The 12,250-nt window shown below is 52.5% G+C and overlaps 3 protein-coding genes across 3 annotated transcripts; 2 read left to right on the plus strand and 1 right to left on the minus strand.

Moving 5' to 3' along the window:
* Positions 1-298: 298 nt before the first annotated feature.
* On the plus strand, positions 299-2,721 carry BO82DRAFT_120793 (F-box/WD repeat-containing protein). Its single transcript, XM_025629883.1, has 3 exons — positions 299-363; positions 422-1,577; positions 1,635-2,721. Exons 2-3 carry the CDS (start codon positions 517-519, stop codon positions 2,407-2,409), a joined length of 1,836 nt encoding a protein of 611 aa, XP_025490092.1. The 5' UTR covers positions 299-363; positions 422-516; the 3' UTR covers positions 2,410-2,721.
* Positions 2,578-4,395, minus strand: BO82DRAFT_433700 (nucleolar and coiled-body phosphoprotein 1 family protein). Its single transcript, XM_025640896.1, has 2 exons — positions 4,251-4,395; positions 2,578-4,172 (listed from the first exon to the last, which is right to left on the minus strand). Exons 1-2 carry the CDS (start codon positions 4,308-4,310, stop codon positions 3,033-3,035), a joined length of 1,200 nt encoding a protein of 399 aa, XP_025490093.1. The 5' UTR covers positions 4,311-4,395; the 3' UTR covers positions 2,578-3,032.
* Positions 4,396-5,641: 1,246 nt separating this feature from the next.
* On the plus strand, positions 5,642-10,629 carry BO82DRAFT_339143 (GTP-Rho binding exocyst subunit SEC3). Its single transcript, XM_025633466.1, has 5 exons — positions 5,642-5,862; positions 5,930-6,998; positions 7,044-8,244; positions 8,308-9,428; positions 9,488-10,629. The coding sequence occupies exons 1-5, from the start codon at positions 5,664-5,666 to the stop codon at positions 10,413-10,415; spliced, it is 4,518 nt and encodes a 1,505-aa protein (XP_025490094.1). The 5' UTR covers positions 5,642-5,663; the 3' UTR covers positions 10,416-10,629.
* Positions 10,630-12,250: the final 1,621 nt, after the last annotated feature.

A 12,250-nucleotide genomic window follows, 5' to 3' on the forward strand; every position in this document is an offset into this window, starting at 1 on the left:
CCAAAGATAAGAGCCTGTGGATGACTGCTTGCTGACATAAGTCATCCAATAGAGTCACATGTTTATTCATGGATGGAATTATTGGCTCTGTGCTCTGCTTGTTGGTAAAGCTACAGTATAATCTACTCAGTTCATGAGTCAATCTTATATGCTGCTATAGATCAGTTTGATTGAATTTCTGACTGGAGCTCACCAAGCTTGGCAATATGCAGGTTGATTTGCGCATTGGGGTGAGATATCCCTTCTAGGCCCGAGAAGGAATTACACATATTTTTTCCCATTCCACAACATGTCCATCACGCCAGGACATAACAAAATCCACTCGGTAGGAAAGGAAAGAACACTTCGGCTCTCTTCTATGAGGTGAGCATTGTGGTCGTCTTACTGCACAGTAACAAGCATGACTGACTCCGTGGCAAAGAGTATTACACCCTACGTCATTTCTGTCCCTGATCTACCTGGGAACCGCCAAACGCATTGGTGCATCAACACCAATCGGCTTCTTCACACCGCATCATGTTAGAAAATCTGCCCGCTGAGATTCTCTACCTCATCGCATGCCACTTGCCTACCGTCAATGCATTGGTGCAGCTCTCTCGGACCAGCAGACGTCTGCATGAAACCATCGCCGTTGATAATTGGCGGATCTTTCGTGCCTTTGTACAGAAACAGTTTCCCGGTTCGAAAATCCCAGATTTCTGGAGGGAAGCAGCTCACTCGCTCACGTCTCGCTCGCGAGCCTTGGACAAACATGCGGTCCTAGGTAGGTTTGTATTTCCGCCACAGGCAACCAGAATCGGATCTGAAAAAGCGATCCGGGGTGACAGGCCTACGCTTGGCTATCGGCCCGCCCTAGACACATATGAGACCTGGAACGGTTCAGCGTGGAACGACCGCCGGGAGGTTCTCGCTTGGGGTGCGGCAGACGAAATCTTCTTGCGAGTCAAGCATACAGGCTCGAAACCCCATGAGCAGTGGATTATCTTCAGTGATCTCGAGCATATCAGCAGTGTAGACGACATTTGCGGCCTACACATTTTGAAGCCAAACCATCCGGCCTATGAAAAAGGCAAGGAGCATCTGATCTTTGCTCGCGCTCGGGGCGAACTGCATCATCTCGCGATATCAATCGATGAGCCCTCGCATAGTTACCAGCAAGTATTCGAGACGTATGGCTTGGGCGTGGAGCGCACAGACTTGAGCAACGGGGAAGAGCCGATACTCGCAGCGCACTGGAACAACGGAACCATCGCGCTATACAACACGGTGTCGACGAGCTTGAGAGTCTCAGAATTTGCGCGTCTCCAAATCGACCCGGCGAAGAGAGCCCGCAACAGATACTCTAAGTTCCTTTCGCCTGACCTCTTCGCCATCGGGACAGGGCGCACCGACGATGCAATCACAATCTCCTCTATCACCAGTGAGCGTGTATCGCTCGACCGGGAAATCAACCTGAACCTGGTCGACTATGACAGACTCGATTCCTCTACGGCGATCAAGTCAGACGTCAATGCCATCGCACCTTTAAGCACCACCGGACGGGTCTTCCTCGCAGGATGGGGCGATCGAGCCGTCAGGTAACATCTCATACCCCTTCAATCACAGACCCTCCAACCATTAACTCCTGGACCCAGACTCCACGACCTCCGGTCCAACAAAGAGCACGAGATGACCTACCGCGACCCCACCGACGACAACCCGATCTACTGCATCCATCCATTTACCCACAACCGCTTCGTAGTCGGCTCCGGCGGCGAAGCCCTCGTCAAAGTCTTCGACCTCCGCATGGACCGCGGCTACAGCTACCTTGACGCAAAGCCCACAATGCGAAGCTTCGCGCATCCTTCCCGACGAACCACTTCCACCAAGTCCACCAAATCTCTCGACACACAACTCCGCCACCTAACCCTCAACTCGCCCAACGGCATCAACCACAACCCCCGCAAGGAGATGTCCATCTACCTCTCCCACCCGGCCCCGACCACCTACCACCAGCCCCGGAGCCAGCACCACCGCCCCTACCGCGGCGCCATCTACACGATGAGCTCCCCATCCCCCAATTCCCCAACCATCTACACCGGCGTCGCCGACGGCGTGATGCGCCTGGACTTCGTCGCCACCGACGACCTCACCACCGGCGCGGACCGCGCCTGGTTCGCGGACCCGCTCTCCCTCAACCTGTCCGCAACGACCCAACCCTCGCGTCGTCGCCATCGCGCGGACCGCATCCTCGATCTGTCGGGGTACGAGCGTCCCGATCCCGCGAACAGCACTGCGGTCGTCCGGCTACGCACGCAACAGCCGTTTGACGCGGTCACGGACGAGGACGTCGAGGATGAGCTTGCGACCTGCTGGGATCGTCGGTGGACGAAGTTGAGGGATTTCAGCTCCTGGCGGCGAGCTGTATGATCCGAGGAGTTGGGCTCGGCAGGCTAGTTGCGGGGCTGGACCTTGAATGCACGTCATGCCGGTGTGAGTTTCCGGGGGGGTCTGGTAACAGGGTTGCATACACCTCAGGGAAAAGGTAGCTTTTTTTCCATTCGTTTGTTTCGGTTGCTGTACAGTCAACAGCAAGAACTACATGGGTAGACTGGATGTGCCCGGAAAGTTGGAAAGAAACAAGCCATCATAGATACTGTAGGTAGACCTTGACCAAGTTCGTTTCTTTTGGTTGCTGAAATCAGCCGAAGACGGTTTTAGATACAGTTAGAAGGGAAAGGCAATCATAAATGACGTTGATTGAGAAAAGAAATAAGAAAGCAAAATTCCGACCCGGCTCCATTAGCGCCTTGCTGCAAGAAGCAAACATTTTTGAGGAACCCCATGATCTAAAGCATGCATCTAGATCTGATTATCTAATAATGTGACAGAGAATGGCGCTTCTCTCCCTGGGAATAATTGACCAGGTCTAGCTTCTGTGATGTAGCCAGTGCACATGGAAAGCTAGACCAAGTTGATCACAAAACCCTTTGACCAGAATCGATAGCGAAAAAGCAAACAAGATGGGGTATTTGACGACTGAAATGCATCATCTAGTCATCGAACTTGAAGGACTTGCCGCCAGAGATATCAATGGGACCGCCACGGTAAGATCCACGCTTCTTCTTGTTCTTCTCCTTGGTGAAACCCTTGCCCCGAGTGACAGACAGATCTGCCCAGGCCTTCTCGGCGTACGCATAGGGGATGTATTCATTCGAGGGGTGGTGGTCGTACGGCTGCTCGCTGAGGAGAGCCAGGGGCGTGGGGCGGGCACCGGTGTGCTTCTTTTTAGGGAATTCGTTGCCAGGGGCAGGACTGGCGCTCGCAGAGGGAGTCTGACTCACTTTAGCAGCGGGTGCTGCCTTCTTCGAGTCAGATTCAGAGTTCTCGACGGTCTCGCTGCTCTCGGAGTTCGGAGTGGCTTTCCCGCTCTCTTCATCGGAAGAGGATTCGGAATCGGAGGAAGAAGAGTCGGAAGAAGAAGAGCTAGAGGCCGAGGTGGTCTTCTTCTCCTTCTTTTCGGGCTTGGCCGTCTCCTCCTCATCACTGGAGGAATCAGAGTCAGACTCGGATTCAGACTCGGAGCTAGACTCGGAAGAACTTTCGTCTTCGCTGGATGATGAAGACTCGGACTCGGAGGAAGAAGAAGAGGATGAGTCAGAAGAATCAGAGGAATCAGAGGAGGATGAAGCCTCAGCAGAAGACAGCTTGGTCTTCTTGGACTTAGGAGCCTCCTCCGCCTCAGACTCAGACTCGGATTCGGAAGAGCTAGATTCGGCCTTGCGCTTGGTGCCCTGGGACTTGGAGGCAGGAGCAGCAGCAACCTCTTCCTCCTTCTCGTCATCCGCATCGCTGTCGGAGTCGGACGAGGAAGAAGAAGGAGAAGAGCTTCGAGACTGCTTCTTTTGCGTCTTTGGGGCATCGTCCATCTCAACGTCGGAGTCGCTGGAGTCGTCCGAGCTGCTCTCGCTGTCTGAGGAAGACGAGCTAGACTCATCCGAGCTGTCGGATTTGGAAGACTTGGGCTGCTCCCAGGTTTTGAAAAGCTCCAACAAAGAAGGCACGTTCTTGGTATCGGCACTGATGGACTTGCTGCTCAGCTCTTTGGCGAGAGCCTCGTGAGTCCTCGACAGTCCATTCTCGGACAAAAATGAGGAAATTGCGGCGACGAGGGGCGCAGGAGGGGCAGGAGCCTGTAATATAGAGAATTTGTGAGTATACCCGCCCGGCGCATTTTAACTGATTTCGACAATGAGTCAAGATTTGCTTACCGTCTTCTTGTCCTTGGACATCTTGTTAGGAGAGGATTTCTGAGCCTTCTTGCCGGCCATTGTAGCGCTCTGGTGCAGGAGATCTGAGGCTTGAGCGAAGGACAAAGACTCTCAGGCAGTGACTGGATGTTTTCGATCTTTCCTTTATCGGACTGACAGAAAAAAAAAGTTTAGGAGGAAAAAAGGAACGGCGGTCCGGCAGAAGGCGGTCAGTGATTTGCCACGCTTTAACTGGACGGTCAAAGTTGTGCTTTCACGTGGCGTCCCGTGACTGAGGCTTGAATGAGAGTCACGTGAGATATCCTGTAAATCAATCTGGATCGACCGATGATATGCATCATCTCAGTAATCCATGATGAACCAAATGACAGCTGGAAATTCCGAGGGAGGGAATAAATCTCTCCAGAGGTTGCTCATTATGGTGTGTTTATGACCTTAGTCTTGTGCAATAGCAAAGCGGTTCTTTTGTATGCCTGCCTGCGGCAATATATTCTTACACGGAGTTCTTACATTGATCTGATAGCAAGAGGCGCAACCTCAATCTAGACATCATCTCTAAATCAGTACTACCCGACTTCTCTCAACGCTCTGCATTGATATATCGCTCAACAACGCTAAGGGCAAGTTCTAGATTGGCTCCCAAGCTCACATTCTGAAAAGTAGTTTGTGCAACACTACTCCAGTCTTCGCCAATGATATCTGGCCGCGACCCACGGGGAAGAATTGTTAAAGAATCAATTAATGCCACATAATTAAATGACTGGTGGCTGGGACTGAGGGTGAGACCAAGAGAACTGATTCTACTGGTAAGGTTCCGGTCATTGGAGCATATTGAAATACAGTTAGATGTAGATGATCAGGCTCAGCGATGACTTTTGGTCATTGTCGTAACATGTATGCGAAGCTAAGACTAAGATAACACCCCCCGAACTGAGTTATGAAGCGGTTTCGGGGTTATATATCCTGTTCCTGAAAATCGAACTGTATCCTCAAATGATGTCAAATGATGAGTCGGCTTAATGCATGTCTAGTCAGCCTCGTTCTGGTGCCGTGTGTGTGCTGCTGCCCGCGCACGAGCTCCTCCCTCGACTTCCGCCCGCGACGGTTCAGTTAGTGTCCGCTGCCGCCCATCAATAATGAATGACCTAATCTAACTCTCCGCCTCCATCTTGGTTGGGTTTCGCATTCGGGTTTACTCTTAACGTGATTCTATATGTCGCTCGCCCCTTTATACTAAGAGTACCGGCCTTCTTCCAAGTTCTGGCTTGCTGCGACTTTATCCTTCCACGGGCTGTTTCAATTTCCCCCGTCGCGCTGCGCCCCTTCTCGTGTCTTCCTTGTCCTCCCCGACAATGTCCACTTGGTGTCTGGCACATCCTGAGTGATCCAGGCTTCCGTGCTTAAACAACAAATATGAGCAGCCGTGATCGCCCACGGGGCCCTCCGTCGAGTGATCTCCCCCCTCAAAGGGATCCGCGTCGTGGAGGCGATGGTCGCAATGGCGGATTTGCCGGACCCGGCGATGGCTCCTTGTCAAGGGCGGAGAAGTTTGAGGACGAAAAGAGGCGGATCATCCACAGCTGCTTCTCAAAGAAAGATAGTGATGGAACTTGTATGATATCCGCCCCTTCAAGGTCAATTGTACCGAGCCAAACTGATCGCCTCTCTCTTCGTTCCAGTGGTCGAGTCCTACATAACACATGTCCGCATCATTGAAGATGCGGCGTACCCGTCTACCCCCGCTCCCCCGAATTCGCCGCCTGAAAACAAGAAGCCTAGAGTAATCACTGTTGCTGTCAGAAGATCGGGCAGAGTGCGCTTGCACAAAGCTAGGGAAAATAACGACGGATCTTTCTCGATTGGGAAAACATGGATGTTGGACGACTTATCCGCCATTCAGTCGTATAACGCCCTGGTACCGTCGACCCCATTAGAACAACAGCAGAAGCAGTGGGCTCTCAATCTTGGATTTGTGGTCACCGTGGGGAAGCCCTATTATTGGCATGCGCGGACCTCGAAAGAGAAGGACTTTTTTATAGGCAGTCTGATCAAAATCTATCGCAAATATACTGGCGGCAAGGTGCCCACGCTTATCGGATTCGACGATCGTGAACGGCAACTGCTGGCTGGGCCTCCTCCGACTGCACCGCCAGGCCCTCAAGCCCCCCATCCCGGACCTTCTCGATCTGATGTGACCTTACCTCCCCCTCGCCCACCCTCATCTCAGGGTAGTCGACCTCAGTCTCCGTACACAAGCCGTGCCCCCAGTCGCGATGGACCCAAGCGGCCTCCGGCCGAGGAACACACTCTCCGGAGTCAGAAGAGTCGAGAGCAGATGGCAAGGCCATCCACTGGTCAGTCTGCGAAAAGCGGGTTTTCACCACTCGGTCCCCCGTCACACCCGCCGCCGATACCCCTGGACCATCGTGAGCAGCCTCCCCCTCGTGCGACCGAACGAATGGGAACAGATTACAGGGGCCCGAAGGCACCACTGCCCCCTCCGCACGAATCTAGAAGTAGGGACTTCCCTTCAAGTCTACAGGTTACCCCTTCTGCTGGGTCACTGGAGAGGTCCAACGGCCACAACATTCAGATCGGCGAAATCAGCCCAGGAGTCTCTAACCTGGAAGTTCGGCCACCGTCCTCCCGAGATGGAAGGCCAGGTCCCGAGTCCAGACCTGCTATGCTCCGTACCCATGATCTACACACTAGTCGCAGCAAGGATGGCCTTCGACCTACCACACCCGGGTCGGTCTCCGGAGAAAATCGCACTTTCTTGCACAGTCCAGCAAGTAGTGCGGGACCGCGGTCACCTCTGCGAGAAGCATCAGAAAGGTCGTCTAGGTCAGATATACAGACAGAGCCCCAGGAGCTCGAGGCTCCTGTCAGCTCCATGGTCGGAGACCTGCCGTCCACTTTGATGCCGGGCATGTCAGCAGGCAACAAGACGCCAACGACTCCCCAGAATCCCGAACCTATTGCTGTTCCAGTTCCCGCACCCGCACCCGCACCCGCACCCCCACCTGCACCCGCACCCGCACCACCACCAGCACCGGAGTTGATCATAGCACAACCAGAACCTCCCCAGTCACAGGACGCTGCCGAACCAGCTGCGGAATTGGAACCTTCTATGTCAACCACTCCTCCTGATGAATCTGAACTTGTAGCGGAGGACCTTGACGCGCATCGCCCGGGCCTTGGTCCGATGGTAAAGAAAAAGCAAAGCAAGGATATTGCTGGAGCATTCCGCAAAGCCGCCACTACTTACGGCGCTTTCAAGCCGAGACCCGGAGGTGCAGGCGAGAGGCTTCTAGCAGCGGCGAAAAAGCAGAAAGCAGCCACGGATGAACCCGACGGTATCACGAGCGTTGTTCCGGCCCCATTTTTGCTTCGGACGAACAGCGACAACACAACGGTTGGCCCCGACAGCCCGGACAAAGAGGAAGCTCCTGCTTTACCTCAAGCCACAGAAGAACAGCCCGCTGCACCTCCACCAATCACAATTCCTGTACCGGAACCTCCTACGGTCGAAGTAACCCAAGCTCCCCCGCTAGAGCCCGTCGTTGACCCAGTCGAAGCACCCAGTGATACGCGGAGTACATCGAGATCCACGAAACAAATTCTCACGGATGAGAGGTCAAGGTCTGTGTCGCCTTCACCACATGACCGTCGCCGTAGACGTCACGAAGACAACACAATCAAGTACTGCCAGTCACTTGGGATCAACCCCAGTATTTTGGTAGGGCGGGGTGTGGAGTTCGATGACATTTTGACAGATCTTGGCTGGAACGGACGGCTGAGCGATGAGAAGCGTATCGAAGATCTTGAAGCGGATATACGTCGTGAGATAGGGCGGGTTGAGGCTACCAGCTGGCTTGGTAATCTGGAGCAACAGGAGGGGAAAATTGATCAACTGGCCAGACTCATTGACAAGACGGTCGAGGAATGCGAAGAGTTGGATAACCTTCTTACTCTGTACGCGCATGAACTGAATGTACGTCATAGCCCCTGGCATCTCTTCGATTTGAAACTCAACATCATGCTAATCGAGCTATAGACACTTCACGACGATGTGGCCTATATTGAAACACAATCGCAGGGTCTGCAAGTGCAGACGGCTAACCAGAAGTTACTTCAGAACGAGCTACAGAACCTTCTAAAGACCCTCTCTATTTCTTCTGATGACCTACGTGCGCTAAAGGAATCGTCGCTGAGCAATCCAGATGGGCTACGAGATACTGAACTCGCGCTGTCAATATTGTACAAGGCAATGCTGATGATAGATTCTGATATACGGCAGAACAAGAGACGGCTGGCCGACTCTGCTGGAGATCATGGCAGCCTGGGCGTCTACGCTGACACTGAAATTGGACAGATGCGAGCCATCCAGGAGAAGAAAGAGGAATATCGCACACATGTTCGTGTGTTCTTGCAGCGATTAAAACAATTCATGACGATCGCCTACAGGATTGCAGAGCAGAAGAGGATCGACGCTGTAGCAGCCGCTGTCCAAAAGGATCCGCTTAAGCTTAACAGCGAAGCTCGGGCGTACTGTCGTCGAGAATTGTGGCAGTACCATGCAGTGATTCTCTTTGCGAGGGAAGTCAGTGGAGGAGAGTGGCAGGCCCTAATCAATCTCTATGAACAACAGGCTAAAGCGCCTTATCAGAATGACTTCCGAGATAACAATTTGTCTTGGAAGAAGATGGCAAGAAAACCCACAGGGGATGAGCAGGAGCTCCTTTTCACCCATCAAGAGAAGGAAAAGGAGAGTGAAGGTATCACGATGGCTGCTCGCAAGCTCACAGTCCGCAGAGGCAAGACTATCCGAGCGGCGGCAGGACTCAAGCTATCTTCCAGTGATAAGCAAACCGGCAAGCTTGAGCCTTGTGAAGCATTCGCAGGCACACTCCAAGAGACACTGAGAATGATTTCCGAGGAGCAGAACTTCATTGTTCATTTCTTCCACCTGAACTCGCTCTCTACAGTCGAATTTCCTGACCTAGTCGCTTCGGGCGCTCCTGACGAGCGCAGGGTTCCTAATTTCAGCGTTAAACAATTACATGACCCGGATCGAGGCATGGCAAAGAAGGTGGAACAGGGTATGGACGAGCTCTTCTCATTCTGGCCAACTGATATGCAAAATCTTGTAGACTGGGCTATTCAAGCCGACCCACTGTAAGTGTCAAGCGTGTCCCACCTTATCATTAATCGATATGCTGACTCGTATAACACAGACAAGGAATTGGTATCCTGCTGGCGTTAGAGAAGGCTATGTCGGAGTTCGATGATGCAAATCAAGACTTCATTGTCCACTCACTGCAGAAACTGCATTCCCGACTCCTTGGCCTGTTCAACCGTTTCGTGGATGAACAAATTCGAGGCATCGAAGAAACCAAAGTCAAGGTAAACAAGCGCAAGGGCGTCATCTCCTTCATGCGAGTGTTCCCGAACTTTGCCACTGCAGTGGAGAACCTCCTTTCGCAGCAGTCGCAGGAATTCTATGATATCCGGATCAGTGTCAACGAAGCTTACGATCGCATTAATCGTGCCATGTGGGAGTCGCTCAAATTCATCGCCAAGGAAGCTCCGGGCCAACCTACAGCAGCGACAGCCGCGTCCGGCGATCCGGAGGATAAAGAGATCCTGAACTATCACATTCTCTTGATCGAGAACATGAATCACTACGTGGAAGAGGTCGGGATTCGGGATCTCCTGGTTCTGGAGCGATGGCACGCCCGGGCGCAGCAAGACATGCAAGAGCACTTGAAGCTGTATCTGGATTCGGTCATTCACCGACCTCTAGGCAAGCTGCTCGAGTTCGTCGAGTCTGTTGAGAATTTACTGGCGAGCGGTATGAATCCCGCGGACATCGCCAGCCGGCCCAGCCACTCGCGATCGGTGGCGAAGAAGGTGATGGCTGCGTACGACGGGAAGGAAGTCCGACGAGGCATTGAAGGGCTAAAGAAGCGGGTTGAGAAGCACTTTGGTGATGCGGACGATCCGGGCCTGAGTCGGAGTCTGGTGTTGAAGGTGCTCCGGGAATGCGAGGGTCGTTACGAGGAGGCGTACGACCGTACCCGGCGCATCATTGACACAGTGTATGAGGGACAACTGGAGCTGGAATGGCGCAAGGAGGAGGCAGCTGCCATGTTTCAAAGATGACAGATGATTATTATTGGTATTTTTAAGTTTCTGCCCTTGCTTGGCTGTCTGTTACCTGCTGTTGAGTGCGAATCATACAAGGGGCGCATGGAATTGGGCGTTTGCTTCTTCATTTTCCAGGTTTACATCTCTTGTTATAAGCCGCTGGCTTGTCCGAGTACCCTTCTATTTCTGTACTTATAGTTCGTGAATAGGTCGTAATTGTTGAGTGGGGGAAGGGAATTTCCCGCACTCCTGTATTGAAGAACTACCCCATCAAAGAAGGATTGATTCTATGGTGTTGCTAGCCAAGGCCAGATGTTGTCTCTGGCGGGCTCACGCATGGTCCGAAGTAAGGACTCGGCCCCTAGTTAAGGTACTTACTTAGCCAGTGGCCCATGCGGAACGCGGCAAGTACAAGTAGTCTATGAGTAGATGGAATCGCGTTTGGTGTCGATCACTTGGGGAGAAACTTCAGGTGAACTAATAATGTCAGCGGTTGACCCCTGGTTCTGTGTTTGCAGACAGCCGATCTTCACCCGGTCCAGCTGAACGGCCAAAATTGCGGCCCCGACACGAGCCAGTATTGGATGGATTTCAGGGGTGGGAATGGGTCTGTGCTGGAAAGTGAAAGAGGATCTTGGTCAGGCACTTGTGTCACTGTGGCCAATGATCAGATATGCTATTGCCAGAACGAACAAACAAACCGAGAGAGGAATGCATTTGACCTGCCAGAAAAAGCAAAGAGCTGGAACGGAACAGTAACGTGCTGATTGTTGCAGTACTGGTACTGGCCAGAATGGCCAGAAAGCCACCAAACCGGTGCATGAGAGTCGATCGATCGGCTCGATCCCGATGGATCCATGGATGGGCGATAGTAATTAGTCTCAGATCCCGTGAATTGGGCGGGCAAAGGCCAAGGGAACCAAGGCTCACATAGGAAGCAGACAGGTAAGTTATAGGTAGTGGAAGCGTTGTTGACGCCGAAATGTTGACAGGGACGTCAAGAGCCAGATACTGCAAATAGCAGCAATAGAATAGTTAAATCAAAGTTAATCTCGCAGGCACTTGCATTCCCTTTGGGAAACACTGAGTACGAGTCATTGATCAATGTTAAAATGAGATAAAAAGTGGCCCGGCCAAGTCTAGCCTCTTCCATAGACTGGGTAGCCTCAGGCTTCTTCCTCCCTCTCTCTTTTCCCGGTTGATTATTATTGTTGTCTCGACTAACTTACACCACAGTACACTACACTCACTACACTCACTACTCCGTACTCCGTACCCTTTCAGTGATTTCTCGACTCTCCCTCTTTTTCTCCATCCACTCCTCCTCCTCCTCCACTTCCCCCTCCCTATCTTCCTAATCAATCATTTCCCCATCTTTTTCGGGCTTCAAGTATCTTCCCAACCTTCCCAATTCTTTTTCTTCTCTTCTTGCTTATAATCTTTTATTCTTCTCCCTGCTCGATCTCTGCAACTTGGTAAGCTTCTCCCGCTCCCCCTCCCTACGTTTCAGTTGTGTGAGGTTTCTCCACAGTTCCTGCCAAGTGAACAATTGGGCTCCACTCCCATTCCAACTGCTTAGGGGAGAACGAGGGCGCGCGTCCGCCGCACCCACGAATTCATTCAAGCTCCCCAGGGCAGACAGCAACACAGAATCAGTCAAGTCGATGGGGCTGTCTTGTCCGATGTGCGGGATGCTTACAACCACCAACCTCATAACTATTCCTTCTACGTTATACCTTGTGCGATTGACAGGGTAGTGGTCACGGTCCCGGAGACCCTGCGCGACTCCCGCTCCTTGATGGACACACAGCTCTTTACACTTCCGCTTATCATGACCCTACTGACCCCTT

Source organism: Aspergillus uvarum (assembly GCF_003184745.1).
Source record: "Aspergillus uvarum CBS 121591 unplaced genomic scaffold BO82scaffold_41, whole genome shotgun sequence".
In the NCBI taxonomy this organism is placed as follows: Eukaryota; Fungi; Ascomycota; class Eurotiomycetes; order Eurotiales; family Aspergillaceae; genus Aspergillus; species Aspergillus uvarum.